General features: G+C 37.0%; 2 protein-coding genes across 3 annotated transcripts; both read left to right on the top strand.

Annotated features, from left to right (window-relative positions):
• Positions 1-938: 938 nt before the first annotated feature.
• LOC132144238 (mucin-5AC-like) lies at positions 939-12,701 on the top strand. Its single transcript, XM_059555021.1, has 44 exons — positions 939-1,002; positions 1,432-1,671; positions 1,774-1,895; positions 2,001-2,062; positions 2,212-2,370; positions 2,471-2,625; positions 2,732-2,853; positions 2,947-3,008; positions 3,149-3,307; positions 3,407-3,561; positions 3,678-3,799; positions 3,893-3,954; positions 4,095-4,253; positions 4,353-4,507; positions 4,617-4,738; positions 4,832-4,893; positions 5,061-5,219; positions 5,320-5,474; positions 5,584-5,705; positions 5,799-5,860; positions 6,028-6,186; positions 6,287-6,441; positions 6,551-6,672; positions 6,766-6,827; positions 6,968-7,126; positions 7,226-7,380; positions 7,497-7,618; positions 7,712-7,773; positions 7,940-8,098; positions 8,198-8,352; positions 8,468-8,589; positions 8,674-8,735; positions 8,875-8,975; positions 9,052-9,094; positions 9,181-9,359; positions 9,530-9,651; positions 9,817-9,881; positions 10,033-10,136; positions 10,745-10,778; positions 10,869-11,047; positions 11,266-11,381; positions 11,476-11,531; positions 11,687-11,918; positions 12,106-12,701. Exons 1-44 carry the CDS (start codon positions 939-941, stop codon positions 12,199-12,201), a joined length of 5,301 nt encoding a protein of 1,766 aa, XP_059411004.1. The 3' UTR covers positions 12,202-12,701.
• A 1,074-nt stretch (positions 12,702-13,775) lies between these two features.
• Positions 13,776-19,045, top strand: si:dkey-56e3.3 (zinc finger protein 184). Of its 2 annotated transcripts, none has more exons than XM_059554488.1 (8): positions 13,776-14,152; positions 14,274-14,377; positions 14,824-14,920; positions 15,397-15,494; positions 16,770-16,872; positions 17,198-17,289; positions 17,819-17,876; positions 17,992-19,045. In XM_059554488.1, the coding sequence occupies exons 1-8, from the start codon at positions 13,888-13,890 to the stop codon at positions 18,780-18,782; spliced, it is 1,608 nt and encodes a 535-aa protein (XP_059410471.1). In that variant the 5' UTR covers positions 13,776-13,887; the 3' UTR covers positions 18,783-19,045. The 2 variants fall into 2 exon arrangements, with proteins under 2 accessions (XP_059410471.1, XP_059410472.1); XM_059554489.1 differs by having other exon boundaries at positions 17,819-17,887; positions 18,030-19,045.
• The last annotated feature ends 1,625 nt before the right edge of the window (positions 19,046-20,670 follow it).

The raw sequence follows: 20,670 nt of genomic DNA, 5'->3' as shown, positions 1-20,670 counted from the left end.
CAACCACATCTACAGCAACAAATAATCCAACATCAACAGCTGTAACTTCAGAATCCACAACTCGTACTTCAACAACTATGCTTACATCTTCAGAAACAACTGCACCTGTAAAAACATCAATAACTACAGCATCCTCAACTACTGAAATTCCTACAACCACAGTTGTGCATACAGAAACCACACCTATTACATCAACAACAGTGCCTGCAATTTCAGAAAGTACAACAGCAGATACCACATCTACAACTTCATCAACCACATCTACAACAACAAGTAATCCAACAACATCTGCAGCTGTAACTTCAGAGTCCATAACTCTTACTTCAACATCTATGCCTACATCTTCAGAAACAACGGCACCTTTAAAAACAACAATAACTACAGCATCCTCAGCTACTGAAATTCCAATCACCAAAGTTTTGAGTACAGAAACCACAACTGTTACTTCAACAAAACTGCCTTCAACTTCAGAAAGTACAACAGCAGAAACCACATCTAAAACAACAGTCAATCCATCATCAACAGCTGTAACTTCAGAATCCACAACTCTTACTTCAACAGCTATGCCAACATCTTCATCAGCTACACCATCAGAAATTAAAACTATACCTACAGCAGGCACAACTGCAGCTTCCACAACCACAGTGGGGCCTTTCACTACTGTGGCTTCAACTTCCAAAACTACAACTGCATCCTCAACATCTAAGGCTTCCTCAGCTGTGATAGTGCCTTCTACTACTACTTCATCTCCAACCTCATCTGAATCTCCACTTCAATCCACATCAACAATTGTTAATCCGGTTCCAATAAGGCCTACAACTTCAGAAAGTACAGCTGCACATACAGCATCAGCCTCAACTACCACATTGGTACCTTCAACCATTACATCAGCTGCAACCTCATCTGAAGCTCCAAGTACAAAAACAAGTGAAACCACAATGACATTTGCAGCCACAACTACTAAAACCACAACTTCACCAACAATGCCTACAACTTCAGAAAGTACTCCTGCCCTGGTAACAACTATGCCTATCTCCTCATCACATGTAATTATATTACCAACTTTAACTCCAACAAAAACAACTGAACCTCCAAGAACCCCAACTGCACCCATTACAACCACAAGCACAACAACTGCCACCCCTCCAAGCTCAAGTGCAGCTCAAACAACAACTCCGTTTCAAGAAACATCAGGAGATCTTTTAAAAACAACTGTCGCTTTTACTAGTACATCTTCTGCTCCAGCCACACTTGCACTTTCAACCAAAACAACTTCAAGCCCAAACATGGATTCTGAAACTACAACTGCATTAACAACTACCACTGAAATTATTACAGGTTTCACTAATATACCAGAAATTCCACTAGTTAAACCAATAACATCAGGTCCAAACACAAATACGTCAACATCACCGGCATCTACAATTCCAGGTCACACATCCATAAAAACAACACCAGCTGAAACTCTTACTAGCAATACTACACCTCTGAACAATACAACAAAAGCATCAATTGTGTCCGGTGCAGCAACAGTCACAACCAGATTTATATTTTCATCCATTTCATCCCTGCCCACTGAAACTTTGGTCCTAGGTGCTGTTATTAATCTTCTTAAATCAAGAGAATCCCAGCTCAATGAATCACTGAAGATTTCCAATTTTACCTATCAGAGTAAGTTTCTTTATTATGAATGTAATTTCAATTATGAAATTTTCAACAAGTGAAAATTTTCAAATTTTAACTGATCAAAACTGGATGTTTCTTTCCAAACAGAAATATCTGAAACTTCTTATGCTGTCATTTTGAATATTATGTTGAATAATATCAGCATGCCTGAGGATCCTGAGCTAAGAAACAGCAGTTATGTGCAAGTGCAATATTTTGTCAATAATGCGGTAAGAAAACTAGCATTAACACATTAGTGAAGACTGTGACCAGTGTAAAACTTCACCGGAGGTTGATGAATGGCTTGATTTTTTATTTTATTTTTTTTCCTGCAGCTGAACACACTATTGAATGAACCTGGCAAGCAAGTTTTTGAACCCAAGTCCTCCAACTTCACGTAAGATGAAAACTCACTTCAAAATCTTTATTTCACGTGTTCTCTCATTTTAGCTGGGAAGCCATGGAAAATAAGAATTGCTGGAAAAAAAAACCTTTTTGAAGATATGAATTGAAGTCCCTTACAGATATCTTCTGCTTGTTCTGTAGAAGCACTTCAAACCAGATTGAAGGCTGGATGGACTACAGCTTCCAGGATGGAGATGCCATAAAACCAGTCAGCTTCCTAAAAGAGCTACTTCTACCAACCACTACAACAGTGCTTCCACAAACAACTTCCAGTTTCTCTGTGACCCCTCCAAATCTAGTGTAAGCTTTGCTTTTCCAGTTTTTAGAAAAATAAAAAATGGAAAAGTTATTTTATTCCAAATATTTGACGTACAATAAACCAAATGTGTTTTATTTACAGATCTGGTTCAGCAGTGGTCACAAGCAAGATGGTGTTCAACTCTTCATCTCCAGTCCCCAGTGAAGCTCTGGTCCTCAGCGCTATCAACACTCTCCGTAATACCAGAGAGTCACAGCTGAATGAATCAGTGAAGGTGGTGAATGTCAGCTATGAGAGTAAGTGTCATCCAATAAGGTTGTAAAGCAATTGATCAGATAAACAATTATGAATGGAAAGCTTTGAACAAAAAAAAAATATTATTCACATTTTCTTTCCACACAGAAATATCAGAAACCTCCTATGCTGTGGTCTTTACATTTAAACTGGCTAACATCAGCATTACAGAGGACCCTGCTGTCAGAAACAATACCTACCCGCAAGTGCAGGATGTCATCAATAAAGCGGTAACAATTTTAAAATGAATAGTATGAAAAAGGTTTTAGTCCATTGCTAGTGTTCAGCAGAAGTTTCTGAATGGTTTGACATTTTTTCTGCAGCTGAACACTCTTCTGAATGAACCTGGCAAGGAAGTTTTCAAACCAAACTCCTTCAACTTCACGTAAGATGCCAACTCACTTTACAGTCTTAATTTCATGTGTTCTCTCATTTAAGCCTGGAAAATAAGAATTGGCAAAAAAAGAAAACATGATGAAGATGTGGATTGAAGCCCCTTACAGATATCTTCTGCTTGTTCTGTAGGAGCTCTTCAAACCAGATTGATGGCAGGATGGACTACAGCTTCCAGGATGGAGATGCCATACAACCAGTCAGCTTCCTAAAAGAGCTACTTCTGCCAACCACTACAACAATGTTTCCAGAAACAACAATCAGTTTTTCCATGACTCCTTCAAACCTCATGTATGTGTTGGTTTTCAAATGTGAGAACAATCAAAAATGGAGAAGTAATTTTACTGCAAGTATTTGATGTAAATTAAACCAAATGTGTTTTACTTACAGATTTGGTTCAGCAGTGGTCACAAGCAAGCTGGTGTTCAACTCCTCATCTCCAGTCCCCAGTGAAGCTCTGGTCCTCAGCGCTATCAACACTCTCCGTAATACCAGAGAGTCACAGCTGAGTGAATCAGTGAAGGTGGTGAATGTCAGCTATGAGAGTAAGTGTCATCCTATAAGTTTGTAAAGCAATTGAATGGTAAATCAGATTAACAATTATGAATGGAAAGCTTTGAACAAAAAAAATAAAAAATATTCACATTTTCTTTCCACACAGAAATCTCAGAAACCTCCTATGCTGTGGTCTTTACATTTAAACTGGTTAACATCAGCATTACAGAGGACCCTGCTCTCAGAAACAATACCTACCCGCAAATGCAGGATGTCATCAATAAAGCGGTAACAATTTTAAAATGAATAGTATGAAAAAGGTTTTAGTCCATTGCTAGTGTTCAGCAGAAGTTTCTGAATGGTTTGACATTTTTTCTGCAGCTGAACACTCTTCTGAATGAACCTGGCAAGGAAGTTTTCAAACCAAACTCCTTCAACTTCATGTAAGATGCCAACTCACTTTACAGTCTTCATTTCATGTGTTCTCTCATTTAAGCCTGGAAAATAAGAATTGGCAAAAAAAGAAAACATGATGAAGATGTGGATTGAAGCCCCTTACAGATATCTTCTGCTTGTTCTGTAGGAGCTCTTCAAACCAGATTGATGGCAGGATGGACTACAGCTTCCAGGATGGAGATGCCATACAACCAGTCAGCTTGCTAAAAGAGCTACTTCTGCCAACCACTACAACAATGTTTCCAGAAACAACAATCAGTTTTTCCATGACTCCTTCAAACCTCATGTATGTGTTGGTTTTCAAATGTGAGAACAATCAAAAATGGACAAGTAATTATACTGCAAACATTTGATGTAAATTAAACCAAATGTGTTTTACTTACAGATTTGGTTCAGCAGTGGTCACAAGCAAGCTGGTATTCAACTCCTCATCTCCAGTCCCCAGTGAAGCTCTGGTCCTCAGCGCTATCAACACTCTCCGTAATACCAGAGAGTCACAGCTGAATGAATCAGTGAAGGTGGTGAATGTCAGCCATGAGAGTAAGTGTCATCCTATAAGTTTGTAAATCAATTGAATGGTAATCAGATTAACAATTATGAATAGAAAGCTTTGAACAAAAAAAAAAAATCACATTTTCTTTCCACACAGAAATCTCAGAAACCTCCTATGCTGTGGTCTTTACATTTAAACTGGTTAACATCAGCATTACAGAGGACCCTGCTCTCAGAAACAACACCTACCCGCAAGTGCAGGATGTCATCAATAAAGCGGTAACAATTTTAAAATAAACAATATGAAAAAGGTTTTAGTCCATTGCTAGTGTTCAGCAGAAGTTTCTGAATGGTTTGACATTTTTTCTGCAGCTGAACACTCTTCTGAATGAACCTGGCAAGGAAGTTTTCAAACCAAACTCCTTCAACTTCACGTAAGATGCTAACTCACTTCACAATCTTTATTGCACATGTTCTCTCATTTTAACTTGGAACTCATGGAAAATAAGAATTGGTGAAAAACAAAACAAACCAAAAAAAAAAAAACATTTTTAAGATGTGAATTGAAGTCCCTTACAGATATCTTCTGCTTGTCCTGTAGAAGCACTTCAAACCAGATTGATGGCAGGATGGACTACAGCTTCCAGGATGGAGATGCCATAAAACCAGTCAGCTTCCTAAAAGAGCTACTTCTGCCAACCACTACAACAGTGCTTCCACAAACAACTTCCAGTTTCTCTGTGACCCCTCCAAGTCTAGTGTAAGTTTTGCTTATCCAGTTTTTAGAAAAATAAAAAATGGAAAAGTTATTTTATTCCAAATATTTGACGTACAATAAACCAAAGGGGTTTTATTTACAGATCTGGTTCAGCAGTGGTCACAAGCAAGATGGTGTTCAACTCTTCATCTCCAGTCCCCAGTGAAGCTCTGGTCCTCAGCGCTATCAACACTCTCCGTAATTCCAGAGAGTCACAGCTGAATGAATCAGTGAAGGTGGCGAATGTCAGCTATGAGAGTAAGTGTAATCAGTTAAGGTCGTAAAGCTTTTGAATGGGAATCATAAACAATTACGAATGGAAATCTTTGAACAAAAAACAATGTATAAAAATTTTCTTTCCACACAGAAATCTCAGAAACCTCCTATGCTGTGGTCTTTACATTTAAACTGGTTAACATCAGCATTACAGAGGACCCTGCTCTCAGAAACAATACCTACCCGCAAGTGCAGGATGTCATCAATAAAGCGGTAACAATTTTAAAATAAACAGTATGAAAAAGGTTTTAGTCCATTGCTAGTGTTCAGCAGAAGTTTCTGAATGTTTTGACATTTTTTCTGCAGCTGAACACTCTTCTGAATGAACCTGGCAAGGAAGTTTTCAAACCAAACTCCTTCAACTTCACGTAAGATGCTAACTCACTTCACAATCTTTATTGCACATGTTCTCTCATTTTAACTTGGAACTCATGGAAAATAAGAATTGGTGAAAAACAAAACAAACCAAAAAAAAAAAAACATTTTTAAGATGTGAATTGAAGTCCCTTACAGATATCTTCTGCTTGTCCTGTAGAAGCACTTCAAACCAGATTGATGGCAGGATGGACTACAGCTTCCAGGATGGAGATGCCATAAAACCAGTCAGCTTCCTAAAAGAGCTACTTCTGCCAACCACTACAACAGTGCTTCCACAAACAACTTCCAGTTTCTCTGTGACCCCTCCAAGTCTAGTGTAAGTTTTGCTTATCCAGTTTTTAGAAAAATAAAAAATGGAAAAGTTATTTTATTCCAAATATTTGACGTACAATAAACCAAAGGGGTTTTATTTACAGATCTGGTTCAGCAGTGGTCACAAGCAAGCTGGTGTTCAACTCCTCATCTCCAGTCCCCAGTGAAGCTCTGGTCCTCAGCGCTATCAACACTCTCCGTAATTCCAGAGAGTCACAGCTGAGTGAATCAGTGAAGGTGGCGAATGTCAGCTATGAGAGTAAGTGTAATCAGTTAAGGTCGTAAAGCTTTTGAATGGGAATCATAAACAATTACGAATGGAAATCTTTGAACAAAAAACAATGTATAAAAATTTTCTTTCCACACAGAAATCTCAGAAACCTCCTATGCTGTGGTCTTTACATTTAAACTGGTTAACATCAGCATTACAGAGGACCCTGCTGTCAGAAACAATACCTACCCGCAAGTGCAGGATGTCATCAATAAAGCGGTAACAATTTTAAAATAAACAATATGAAAAAGGTTTTAGTCCATTGCTAGTGTTCAGCAGAAGTTTCTGAATGGTTTGACATTTTTTCTGCAGCTGAACACTCTTCTGAATGAACCTGGCAAGGAAGTTTTCAAACCAAACTCCTTCAACTTCATGTAAGATGCCAACTCACTTTACAGTCTTCATTTCATGTGTTCTCTCATTTAAGCCTGGAAAATAAGAATTGGCAAAAAAAGAAAACATGATGAAGATGTGGATTGAAGCCCCTTACAGATATCTTCTGCTTGTTCTGTAGGAGCTCTTCAAACCAGATTGATGGCAGGATGGACTACAGCTTCCAGGATGGAGATGCCATACAACCAGTCAGCTTCCTAAAAGACCTACTTCTGCCAACCACTACAACAATGTTTCCAGAAACAACAATCAGTTTTTCCATGACTCCTTCAAACCTCATGTATGTGTTGGTTTTCAAATGTGAGAACAATCAAAAATGGAGAAGTAATTATACTGCAAACATTTGATGTAAATTAAACCAAATGTGTTTTACTTACAGATTTGGTTCAGCAGTGGTCACAAGCAAGCTGGTGTTCAACTCCTCATCTCCAGTCCCCAGTGAAGCTCTGGTCCTCAGCGCTATCAACACTCTCCGTAATACCAGAGAGTCACAGCTGAGTGAATCAGTGAAGGTGGTGAATGTCAGCTATGAGAGTAAGTGTCATCCTATAAGTTTGTAAAGCAATTGAATGGTAAATCAGATTAACAATTATGAATGGAAAGCTTTGAACAAAAAAAATAAAAAATATTCACATTTTCTTTTCACACAGAAATCTCAGAAACCTCCTATGCTGTGGTCTTTACATTTAAACTGGTTAACATCAGCATTACAGAGGACCCTGCTCTCAGAAACAATACCTACCCGCAAGTGCAGGATGTCATCAATAAAGCGGTAACAATTTTAAAATAAACAATATGAAAAAGGTTTTAGTCCGTTGCTAGTGTTCAGCAGAAGTTTCTGAATGGTTTGACATTTTTTCTGCAGCTGAACACTCTTCTGAATGAACCTGGCAAGGAAGTTTTCAAACCAAACTCCTTCAACTTCACGTAAGATGCTAACTCACTTCACAATCTTTATTGCACATGTTCTCTCATTTTAACTTGGAACTCATGGAAAATAAGAATTGGTGAAAAACAAAACAAACCAAAAAAAAAAAACATTTTGAAGATGTGAATTGAAGTCCCTTACAGATATCTTCTGCTTGTCCTGTAGAAGCACTTCAAACCAGATTGATGGCAGGATGGACTACAGCTTCCAGGATGGAGATGCCATAAAACCAGTCAGCTTCCTAAATGAGCTACTTCTGCCAACCACTACAACAGTGCTTCCACAAACAACTTCCAGTTTCTCTGTGACCCCTCCAAGTCTAGTGTAAGTTTTGCTTTTCCAGTTTTTAGAAAAATAAAAAATGGAAAAGTTATTTTATTCCAAATATTTGACGTACAATAACCAAAGGGGTTTTATTTACAGATCTGGTTCAGCAGTGGTCACAAGCAAGCTGGTGTTCAACTCCTCATCTCCAGTCCCCAGTGAAGCTCTGGTCCTCAGCGCTATCAACACTCTCCGTAATTCCAGAGAGTCACAGCTGAATGAATCAGTGAAGGTGGTGAATGTCAGCTATGAGAGTAAGTGTCATAATTTTCACCTGAAAAGCTTTTGAAATATTAAAGTGTTACATTTTGACTAAATAAAAAAAATACAATATTAATATTTATATATATATATTTTATATCCAAATAGAAATCACAGCAACCTCCTATGCTGTCATCTTTAAGCTTAATTTGAGTAATATCAGCATGTCAAAAGATCCTGAGCTAAGAAATGGCACATACCTACATGCTCAGGATTTCGCTAATAATGCGGTAAGCATACATCATTAACTGAGTACAATTTTTAGGTCCAATGTAATTGTTGAGTTTCATGAATGTTTGATTTTTCTTCTGCAGTTGAACAGTCTTCTGAATGAACCTGGCAGAACAACTTTAAATCCCAAGTCGATCAACTTCATGTAAGATGCAAACAGAAATAATTAATATAATGTGTTCTCACGTTTTACATTTTTAAATGCATTTACTCAAAAAAACAAGACAAAAAAAAAAACTTTGCACATATTGATCTTTAACAGATATATTTTGTCTTTCCTGCAGAAGCACACCAAACCAAATTGAAGGCAGCATGGACTACAGCTTCCAGGATGGAGATGCTATACAACCAGTCAGCTTCCTAAATGAGCTTCGTTCACTGACAGGTTTGTCAAAACTGAAAATGGATTGCAAATGTTGTTACTGCAAGCTTCCTCCATTAATCATTACTTTCTTTTACAGTCTCAACAACAGCCAGTACTCTGACAACTACTCCACGGATAGTGTAAGAGCAGCGGTTTCAATCTGATAATTTATTTTACTTAAATTTTCCTTTCCTACATTAATGTATATTATTTATTGTCTTTGTAGGCTTGGCAGAGCACTTATATTCATTCGCCTCGTGTTTGTCACACTGGGCCCCCTGCCAAATCCAGATAAGGTTCTTGAGGTGGCCAACACTCTGCTGAAAACACGTATCACAACTAAACAAGACACCACAACACAAGACCTGAGTGATCCTGTGAGCTTTGTCAATGTCACATATACAAGTGAGTTTTTCTCTCCTGGTTTCTGAATGTTATTTAAAGTCTAATGTTGTAGATCTGTAGGTTTTAAGGTAAAATAAAAAATAAATAATATTAAGGAATGCATTAGTGAAATTTCACCACCCACATATAACCACACAACTAATTAATTTTATATTTTATATATTTTTAAGAAATAAACGAGACCGCCTATGCTCTCAGCTTTGGATTTGAAATCAGCAATATAACCATGAATGAGAAACTTGAACTCAGGAATGGTACCCACCTGTTAATACAAGACTCTGTAAACGCATTGGTGAGTTCAGTGCAGTAGTCTTTTACAAACACTTTTCTTCTTCTTCACCTTCTTCACCTTCTTCTTCGCCTTCTTCTTCTTCTTCTTCTTCTTCTTCTTCTTCTTCTCTCATATACAACATTAACCTCAACATATTTATAAACAAATTAATTTTTTTTTTTTCAGCTGAGCAAGATCCTCCTCAGTAACTCCTCAGCTCCTGTCATTAAGTTCCAAGCAGCTGATTTCACGTAAGTTTTGACTCACTTTTTTACTTTGATTTGAGCAAATATGTCCTGATGATTGGTGTTAGTTTTTATACATGAGTACATGGCTTGTGACTAAAAATAATGTTTAGTTATTGACTTTAGTTTCTCATTGCACATTTTAATCTCCCCACAGGGGTAATTCCACTGTTATTCAGGCCAAAGTAGAGTATGTTTTCTCACCAAGTGACATCACGCAACCAAGCGTCTTTGTTCAGGAACTTCTCCAACTCACCGAAGGTATTACCATGTCTACACCTGCTGTACTGTCAACCATCTGTTACCCCACAGTTTATATGTTCAAACTGACAATCAAATGTTAAACTTCCATTTCTTAAGTTATCATGTTCTATGCCTTGCCAGAGCCGATCCTCCCCACACACAAAATACGCAAACTGGGTAGGGCCCCTGAAACACCAGGGGCCCTCCTTGCTCTCAAAGATTATTTCATTTTAGTTTTTTTTTATTTGGCCAGCGTCTTTTAATGCGTTGCGTTGTCACCCTTTCTACGTAAAAATCAGTCATATCAAGTAATGTGAATGTCGTACAGTCGTGCTCGAGATGAGTAAAAAAACGTGTTGAAAGCTTACCGTGCCGCGGAAGAGACACTGTCAAGTGCTTTCTGCGAGTGTGATTTGAGACTGAGTGAAACACGGACACATGTGTTTTATTAATTCGTTCATAAAAACTCATATCCCCTTCCTCACCCCCCCCCCCCCCCCCCCCCAACACAATTTTACACAGGGCCCCCATAAGTCTAGGATCGGCACTGTGTATTGCTTTAAAAATACGAAATGCTGTGATTGAATGTCTGATTCTCCTTCATTAATTATTCATTTATTTTACAGCGATCACTCTGACAACAACTTCACCACCAATCTTGTAAGACCAATTATTGATTTCTTTTTAGATTTTTTTTTAAAGATAGTTGTTTTAATATTCCGGTAAATTATCATCTTTTTTTTTATACAGGAGTAGGAGGGCAATCATTAGGATTCGTCTCGAGTTTATCACACTGGGCCCAAGACCAAGTGAGAATAGTGTTCTAGAGGTGGTTAAATCAGTAGTGGCCACAAATCTCACAACTACACTAACTGCCAGAACAGTGAGCGTGAGTGAACCTGTGACCTTGGCGAATGTCAACTATTTGGGTGAGTTTTCCTCTAATTTCACGCTCCATTTTTGTTGTGAATATAACATATGTATGCAAATGGTGTATCTGTTGTAATCATGTAGTCCTTGTTCATGACTTTCTTTGAAGGAAAAAATTAATTAAAAAGCAATAATTATGCATAATGAAAATGGATAATAAAATACCATGACCCATACATAGTCACACAACTGATTATTTTTGTCTTATATTTTAAAGGAATTAATGACACTGCCTACGCACTCATCTTTGCTTTTGAAATCAGCAAAGTATCACTGACAGAGTCAAAAAGGAACGAAACCTATCAAGATATCCAAAAGAAGATAAATAACTTGGTGAGTTTGAGAGGCTTGGATATTGTTGTTCTGAAATTGCCCAATTTTAAGCATTAACCTATTGTTTTCTTTTTTAAATTGATGCACTCTACAGGTGATCCAGATCCTAAAGGACCCCTCAATTAATCTACTCATTCCAGCCAATTTCACGTGAGTTCTGATCCACTGCTTTGTACTTTGTCTTTAAAAGAAATGTCTAAATGAACTGAAGAAAACTGCTTTTATGATACATCGGTGAATGCATGTTAAGATCATTTTTAGATATTTACTTTTGTTTCTCATTGTACGTTTTAATCGTTTAACAGGGATGATTCCACCGTGATTGAGGCCGATGTTACGTATGTTTTCTCACAACGTGAAAGCAACACGGCTGCCGGTTTCTTGGTCGGTACCCTATTCACGGTTTTTACCACACCAGTTCCAACCACCATAAACACTACAATCTCAAACAATGCTACAAACGTAGCATGGATTGTGGCTATCATTGTCCCCTGCGCTATAATCATTGGCCTCGTACCTTGCTGGATTCTTCTTTGCGTAAGTATTATGAAGCCTGAATATCAAATATGCATGTTTGTAGTGAAGCGATTAAAGACAACAGACATGTGTTATTTCTTATGGTTGTTATATTTATATTTAAGTGTGGTATATAAGTGTGTATGTGCAGCTGTATAAAATTCCCTTCTGTGAGCCTAACTCTCACTTTGTCTATTTCTATGTTCAGTGTTTGCTGTGTGGTTGCTGTGCAGCAATCAGGAGACGTTGGCACAGAAGACGGTCGTACAATGTACAGTACACAACCCGAAACAGCCTCTTCTAGAGAGTTCAGAGATATTTGACAAAACAGGACTGAACACCAATGAAAACATAAAAATCATGAATTTGGATATTCAGTATGCAATTCAATACTGCATAATTAGTAATGAAAGTACTATGTTAATGCTTATTTTACAAATTATTTATTTTATAATTCTTGTTTTGCTAGACAAACAGATTCTCTATTAAATGTTCATAAATGTGATATTTTAATTCTTCCTAAAGCGTATAATAATAATCTGTTGCTATTATTTATTTGTATTTATTGTAATAGTCTGTTTACATTAGTCTGCTTGACATAACACAGTTTCAGTTAAAGGGACAAATGTTGAACTTTGGAATTACAGCTATTATTTATTCATGCTCTATGCACTTTATAATGTTAAGTAAAGGCAAAGCAAGCTCATGGTGTAAAGAAAATGTAAAGCAGATTTGTGCAATGTATGGATGTGTTAAACTGCAACAAAAAAACTGTAATAAAATAATAAAGAATACAGAACAATTACAGAAGATTGTTTTTCTCTTTTTAATGTAAATATAAAGGTTTCTCATTATTGGCCTTATGGATATCAAAGCTGTTTATATAGTAAATAATGTTTACCCTAACCTAATTCTGTGAATGTTTTTTTTTTTTATTAGGTGGAAATATATGCAAACATTTACAATTTATTCAAGATGTATTTAACTAATGAAAGTTCCACAACTAATGAATATCTTCTGAGCCACTGTTGATTTGTTGAGGTTATGCTTAATTTCATAGCTCAGATCAAGTCCAGGTTTAATCTCAGATGTGCAACAACATTGCAGACAGTAATCTTAACATAAAGTAAATAATAATAATAATAAAATTGGTTGCTTTGCAATAATAATCATTAAAAAAAACATAGCGGTAATGACACTGGAAAGAAAAAAAGCAACCATAAATGGATATTATAAGTTTTAATAAATCTTCAATGTAAATACAATTAAAATTAGCATACATTTCCAGATTATAAAACTGATCAGTGATAAAGCCAGTTCAAAAATCTTTTTTTAACATACTTGAAATAATTATTTATAATTATTAATTAATTAATAATTATTTATTAACTATTTATGATTAATAATTAGGTATTCAAAAATCAGAAAATCCTCTAAACAGACAGAAAAAAATACTTTTTTTTTTACTTTTCAGAAATAAATAATTAGAAATAAATAAATCCTTTTAAAACATTAATCATTTAGAGGGGGGGGGAGCATTTCAAAGTATTAGACAGAGTACAAACAGATAAACTGCAATGAAATAAAGACTTGTTATAACAGTGAATAAATTATGTTTTTCCTCTAGTGTCTTCATTTATTTAATTGGTTGGTTAGTAAGTAAGTCACTGTGTCTATTCCTCATTAACTTCTCAGTCGTACCAGTATTTAACATCCGAAATATTCCAAATGAATCGCTATGTTCACTATGGTCACTAGTTCGTGATACTTTGCTGAAGTAAACGGAACTAATGTTTATGGGAACGTGAAAATTGATTGGTAGCATGAGAGCTTTTATTTTAAAAAGTACAAGCGGATGTTGTCGACTCGTTGGCTAGCTTCGCGTTTGAAGAGAGCTCGAGACCCGTTACACCCGTATGTTTACTCTTTTGGAAGGGTTTATTGTTTATGGACTGATTCACTGCAATTAAAGGAGCTCAATTCCAACGCAATGGCAAATATAATAACGTTTCAGACGGAAATCGCTTCAGTTATGGAAGTGCTCGCAAACGCCGCTGTGGCAGAAATCTGCAAACTTGTTGAGGACAGCTATACCGAATTACAGCTTGAAATATCTCAAACACAGAAGGAGAATAACCTCCTTAAAAAGAAATTGAGAGTGCTAGAAATCCGAGATTCGTTTTACAGAAGAGCCCGCAAACAGAGAAACCAATCAACTGCCTTGACAAAAACAGGTGTTAACGAAAAAGCATCAGGTAAATATATGATCATGGTCATGCTCATTTACACAATAGGGATGTCGGACTGATAACATTATATTAAAAGTCACTATTAGAACTATATTTACTTATGGAGAAGATATATGCTTGTTTCCAGGGCGAATTAGTGTCAAAATTGCTTCCCTGTGTAACGAGGGAAGAGATGAAGATGAAACTCGATCCGGTCAGGTCTCGCATCTTCAACCCGAAAGACTAGACCAGGTTTGCATAAACAGTGAATTGGGTGTATCTTATACATCTTTACTTCTTTTTTTCTTGTCTTTTTGTTTTATACACTACAAACCGCAATCGTCTGTTATCTGTTCAGTTTGTTAGTTCCGCCTTTTTCTTTGTTCAGTATCTTGCAGCAATCAAAACGGACTTCCTTAATATTTTTTGTGGAAGGTTTACTGTATATGTCACTAATGTAATTTTTTATCAGTTCAATGCATATTTGCTCAATAAAAGTATTGATTTATTTGAAATTATTAATTATATGATTTAACATTATTGTATATGCCAACTCTAGGTATCTGGATATACAGTACTGGCATAGGCCATTGAAAAAAATCCATGTCAGCTGACCACTAATTGCTACTGGTCAGAAATAGATTTTTTCCATAAACGTATGCTCTCAGGAGTCATAACGACATTGTGCTTTTTATCAGTCTGTAGGGGATAACGAACCAGATGTTGTTCTTATTAAAGAAGAGAGACCTGGCAATGTGAGGTGTGAACACAGTGAAACAGAGACTACTGAAAACTGTGAGTATGGTGTATTCATTTTAGGGAATAAGTGCATTACCTAGTGGTCAGATCTGTGATTAGTTGATGTCAACAGAATGAGAAAAAAAAAGATAAAAAGATAAAAGGCTTTTAAGGAGAAATTATCCAATCAAGAGGTAACACTTTATTTTAAGTGTCCTTGTTACACGTTACATATACTTACTGTTAAAATAAAAATAAATTATGCAGAATTACATTCAAGTAACCCTAATCATAACCCTAACCTTATAGTAAATACATGTAGTTAATCAATATTACTCGGTACTTAAATATATGATTACACTGTAACAAGGACACCTTAAAATAAAGTGTAACTGAATGTAAAATTCACAAATAAACTAATGAGAATTATGCAGAGTGAAGCATTTTGTTACATATTATGTCTTTGTAATATAATGTAGCATTTTTTTGCATATGTATGTGTGTGTGTATGTATTGGTACATCCATGCTGCAGGTAAAGATGACAACCAGTACAGGAGTGCAAGAGTATTTGTAACAGTCCACCGAGAAAACGTCACAGACCAGAACACAGTCCAGCACTGCCATCAAGAGGTAATAAACTGTGTTTCTCAATCAGTGAGCTCAGTTAGCCGCTAATAGGCCAAGTTCACACAGCAGCAGAATACAGTTGTCTGTCCTGTTTTGGAGTCCTTAATACAGTTAAGTTCACACACTGTTCGGTTATTTACGGGCATGACACCCGCATTCTGTAACCGAACTCACACCCGCATTCTCGGAACACATGTGCTGTGTGAACGGAACAGAACTGGACAACTAGTTGTCTGTCACATCATACAGTTCGCAAGAGAGTCGCTCTGCCGCACAAACGTGTGTCTACCGTATGTTATGTGTTTTCATGTGTGTTTTCGGTAACTTAAAGTAACAGGAGAAATGAGCTGCGCACAGGCAGAGGGTGAACCAACTCCAGGGTAAGGCTAAAAGCAGCCAAATCTATCAACTATAAACATCATAAACCTGTCTTTTTTTTAGGCAAGAACCAGACATGTCATGTAGGTTAATAAATAAGTTTAAAGGAACTGAATTTGCATTTAATATAATATGATTATAATTGGATTAAAACATTAGAGATTGATAAATATATAGGCCTAACGTTTCCTTCCCACGATTATTCAAACGGCTAATAAATTAGGCCTATGTACAGAACTGACATTATCACTAAATTTGATCTATCTTAAAAAACACTTAAAAAAAACAAAAGTATCGTCATAATCACTGAAACTGTACACACTGCGAAATGAGTCCCTTACATTGTACGTTACTGGTAAGGAATACGGGCTTGACTTCTGTTCCACATTCAGTGAGTGAAAGTGAAAGTGAAGTGACATTCAGCCAAGTATGGTGACCCATACTCAGAATTTGTGCTCTGCATTTAACCCATCCGAAATGCACACACACAGAGCAGTGAACACACACACACACTGTGAGCACACACCCGGAGCAGTGGGCAGCCATTTATGGTGCGGCGCCCGGGGAGCAGTTGGGGGTTCGATGCCTTGCTCAAGGGCACCTAAGTCGTGGTATTGAAGGTGGAGAGAGAACTGTACATGCACTCCCCCACCCACAATTCCTGCCGGCCCGGGACTCGAACTCACAACCTTTCGATTGGGAGTCCAACTCTCTAACCATTAGGCCACGACTTCCCGTTCATACAGACAGTATTTTAAACACAACTGTAAGCTGCTGTGTGAACGGGACATTTCAAGACTCACACCTGTAAAGAAAATGTGTTTGTCAATCCCAAAAACTGACAGTGTGAACGTAGCCATAATTTATCAGGAATCATGGCAGCATTATGCTTTTTATCAGTCTGTAGAGGACGACGAACCAGATGTTCTCATTATTAAAGAGGAGAGACCTGACAGCATGAGGTGTGAACAATCAGAAAGAGAAACCGAGACTACTGAAAACTGTAAGTGTGTGTACAGTTTAATCCAGATAAGTGATTAGACATTAAATAATTTGTAATATATGCAATATTAATAATTCTTTGATTTCTAATTATCTGGTAACATATGGGGGAATAGATTCATAAATGCTCCGATATATGTTAAAATTATTAGTTATTACAATTAATAAGTGTTATTTATCTTATCTATTTTGTGTACATTTTATTTTATATTTATTTTCCAGAGAAAATATTTAAACATGACAAACTTTTGAGTGAATATTGAGATTACAATTTTAATTCATCCTTGTTTTCCATTTGTTATTTCTACACTTGCATTCCTGGTAAGATGACACTAAGTACAGGAATGCAGGAGTTTTCGCAACAGTCCACAGAGATAACTTCATAGACCAGGACACGGTCCAGCACTGCCATCAAGAGGTTAGTGTGAGACATGCATTTGCTCATACCTGTATTTGTTTACAAATCAGGCTCATGACAGACTCATACCACTTCCCTTTTCCCACCTGACACACTGCTTCTTTTTTTTGTTAACATCATTAATATTGTTACCTATTCCTAGTAAGAATTTTAGTTATTCCAATTTAACATGAGCTGACAATGATGATGATGAAAAAGAATGACTTCTGTTTTTAAATTATTTGTGAAATTTACTAGCATTTTCTGAGTGAAATTGGTTTTCAAAGCTATTTTTTTTAAGGGTATTCTGTTATTGCGTCTAATGGATCTAAGCTAACTTAAACAGTTGTATTTTTATTAAATAACATGTAACAGTTTTACTTGATGCATTTAACTAATATTGACTAATGGGACTTTGTTGTAAAAAGTATTTTCAACAAATCATATTCAATTAGTGTACTTCATGGTAAAGAGATAGTAAGTCTAGAATACAGAAACAATTGTTTTCAAAAAAATAAAATTAACCATCAGTGATCTGTTCTTCTGACAGTCCAGTGGAATGCAACCTGATCTCCTTGAGGACGAAAACCCAGAAATTAATGATATAGGTGAAGATGCACATTTACTAAGTTCTTGTTGTAATTAACATTATTACTAAATACAGTATTTTCTCTTTTTTGTAATTGCTTAGTTTCCATTTAAGCATATTGTATTTCTAAACAGGTGAAACCAGAATGGAAAGACATTGTGATGAAGATGCAGGGACTAACCTGCAGCCTGTCCCTTCCTATCCTTCATTGGTTTCCAGGAGATTTGACAGAACCACAAATCATGCCTCCTATACTGAATCTGAATTCAATGGAGGACCTTCTTTGAATCAGTTTTTGATGTATAGAGGGAGCGCAGATCCCACGTGTTCCTATGCAGCTCCAATGGACTCTAATGGCTTGTCTATGCCTGATATGGAAGGGCATTTAGCACATGGCGATAAAGTTAACATCATTTCTCAATCTGAACGGTCTCCTTTCATCCCGTGCTTTTCTTTCAAACAGTCCGATTCATCTCAGATGCAAAGGAAAGACAAGTTTTTGTGTAAACATTGTGGAAAAGCATTCTCTCGACCCAGCACTCTCCTCTTGCATCAAAAACTTCATAACAGGGAGAGGCTTCACCACTGTACACTCTGTGGTAAGCGATTTAGTCAAGCGTCTAGTCTTAAAAGACACCAGAGCATCCACAGAGGTGAAAAACCATTCAGGTGTGTGCACTGTGGCAAGCAGTTCGCAGATCAAAGTAACCTCAAAAAACACGTGACTGTTCACACAGGTGAAAAGCCTTATGGCTGTAACCTTTGTGGGAAAATGTTCAACCAGTCTTCAAACCTCAAAACACACATGAGGATCCACACACGTGAGAAGCCTTTTGGTTGTGATCGATGTGGACAGATGTTTGCACACAAGTACATTTTGGTGAAACACCAACAGAGAATGTGTGTGTCTACTGGACAATTATAGACTCCACAAGGTAGAGAATGCTCACTTTGGTAACTATCATTAATTGAAACATTCATTTACATAGATTTTAATACTACTGTGCTCATGTGGCTGATTACACTGGAATGGAAGATGTATTGGTGCACAAAGTTTTTTTTTCAAGTGATACAATGGAAACGGTTTCGTTTTTGGTGTTTAAGATTTAGTTCCTGCAAACCACCTGGTTCCTTTCTGAAACGCCCACTTTTGATGATCCAAGCAATTCCTAATACAGGTGCTGGTCATATAATAATTTCACTAATTACATTCAAAAAGTTAAACTTGTATATTATATTCATTCTTTACACACAGACTGATAAGATTTCAAATGTTTATTTCTTTTAATTTTGATGATTATAACTGACAACTAAGGAAAATCCCAAATTCAGTATCTCAGAAAATTAGAATATTGTGAAAAGGTTCAATATTGAAGACACCTGGTGCCACAGTCTAATCAGTTAATTAACTTAAAACACCTGCAAAGGCCTTTAAATGGGTTCTCAGTCTAGTTCTGTAGGCTACACAATCATGGGGAAGACTGCTGACTTCACGGTTGTCTAAAAAGCGACCATTGACATCTTGCACAAGGAGGGCAAGACACAAAAGGTCATTGCAAAAGAGGCTGGCTGTTCACAGAGCTCTGTGTCCAAGCACATTAATAGAGAGGCGAAGGGAAGGAAAAGATGTGGTAGAAAAAAAGTGTACAAGCAATCGGGATAACCGCACCCTGGAGAGGATTGTGAAACAAAACGCATTAAAAAATGTGGGGGAGATTCACAAAGAGTGGACTGCAGCTGGAGTCAGTGCTTCAAGAACCACTACGCAAAGATGTATGCAAGACATGGGTTTCAGCTGTCGGATTCCTTGTGTCAAGCCACTCTTGAACAACAGACAGCGTCAGAAGTGTCTCGCCCGGGCTAAAGACAAAAAGGACTAATCTGCTGCTGAGTGGTCCAAAGTTATGTTCTCTGATGAAAGTAAATTTTGCATTTCCTTCAGGGTCCCAGAGTCTGGAGGAAGAGAGGAGAGGCACACAATCCATGTTGCTTGAGGTCCAGTATAAAGTTTCCACAGTCAGTGATGGTTTGGGGTGCCATGTCTTCTGCTGATGTTGGTCAACTGTGTTTTCTGAAGTCCAGGGTCAACACAGCCATATACCAGGAAGTTTTAGAGCACTTCATGCTTCCTGCTGCTGACCAACTTTATGGAGATGCAGATTTCATTTTCCAACAGGACTTGACACCTGCACACAGTGCCAAAGCTACCAGTTCCTGATTTAAGGACCATGGTATCCCTGTCCTTACTTGGCCAGCAAACTCGCCTGACCTTAACCCCATAGAAAATCTATGTGGTATTGTGAAGAGGAAGATGCGATATGCCAGACCCAAGAATGCAGAAGAGCTGAAGGCCACTATCAGAGCAACCTGGGCTCTCATAATACCTGAGCAATGTAACAGACTGATCGACTCCATGCCACGCTGCATTGCTGCAGTAATTCAGGTAAAAGGAGCCCCAACTAAGTATTGAGTGCTGTACATGCTCATACTTTTCAGTTTGCCAAGATTTCTAAAAATCCTTTCTCTGTATTGGTCTTCAGTAATGTTCTAATTTTCTGAGATACTGAATTTGGGATTTTCCTTAGTTGTCAGTTATAATCATCAAAATTAAAAGAAATAAACATTTGAAATATATCAGTCTGTGTGTAATGAATGAATACAACATACAAGTTTGACTTTTTGAATGGAATTAGTGAAATCAACTTTTTGATGATATTCTAGTTATATGACCAGCACCTTATTCTGTTTCGCTGGGAAATGCATCAGATTGAAGAACAATGGGTTGCAATTAATTTTGTTGCAGTTTTTTCTTA

This window comes from Carassius carassius, chromosome 7, assembly GCF_963082965.1.
Source record: "Carassius carassius chromosome 7, fCarCar2.1, whole genome shotgun sequence".
In the NCBI taxonomy this organism is placed as follows: domain Eukaryota; kingdom Metazoa; phylum Chordata; class Actinopteri; order Cypriniformes; family Cyprinidae; genus Carassius; species Carassius carassius.
This window is presented reverse-complemented; position numbering and strand designations above follow the sequence as displayed.

What these genes read in the sequence shown, in the direction of transcription:
- LOC132144238 (XM_059555021.1), top strand. Translation starts at nt 939, where the DNA reads ATGACATTTGCAGCCACAACTACTAAAACCACAACTTCACCAACAATG. An exon ending in AGGATGTCATCAATAAAGCG is followed by an intron (nt 2,854 to 2,946) that starts GTAACAATTTTA and finishes TTTTTTCTGCAG; the next exon opens with CTGAACACTCTTCTGAATGA. An exon ending in GTGACCCCTCCAAGTCTAGT is followed by an intron (nt 6,187 to 6,286) that starts GTAAGTTTTGCT and finishes TTTTATTTACAG; the next exon opens with ATCTGGTTCAGCAGTGGTCA.
- si:dkey-56e3.3 (XM_059554488.1), top strand. Translation starts at nt 13,888, where the DNA reads ATGGCAAATATAATAACGTTTCAGACGGAAATCGCTTCAGTTATGGAA. An exon ending in TCCAGCACTGCCATCAAGAG is followed by an intron (nt 15,495 to 16,769) that starts GTAATAAACTGT and finishes GCTTTTTATCAG; the next exon opens with TCTGTAGAGGACGACGAACC. An exon ending in AACCGAGACTACTGAAAACT is followed by an intron (nt 16,873 to 17,197) that starts GTAAGTGTGTGT and finishes ATTCCTGGTAAG; the next exon opens with ATGACACTAAGTACAGGAAT.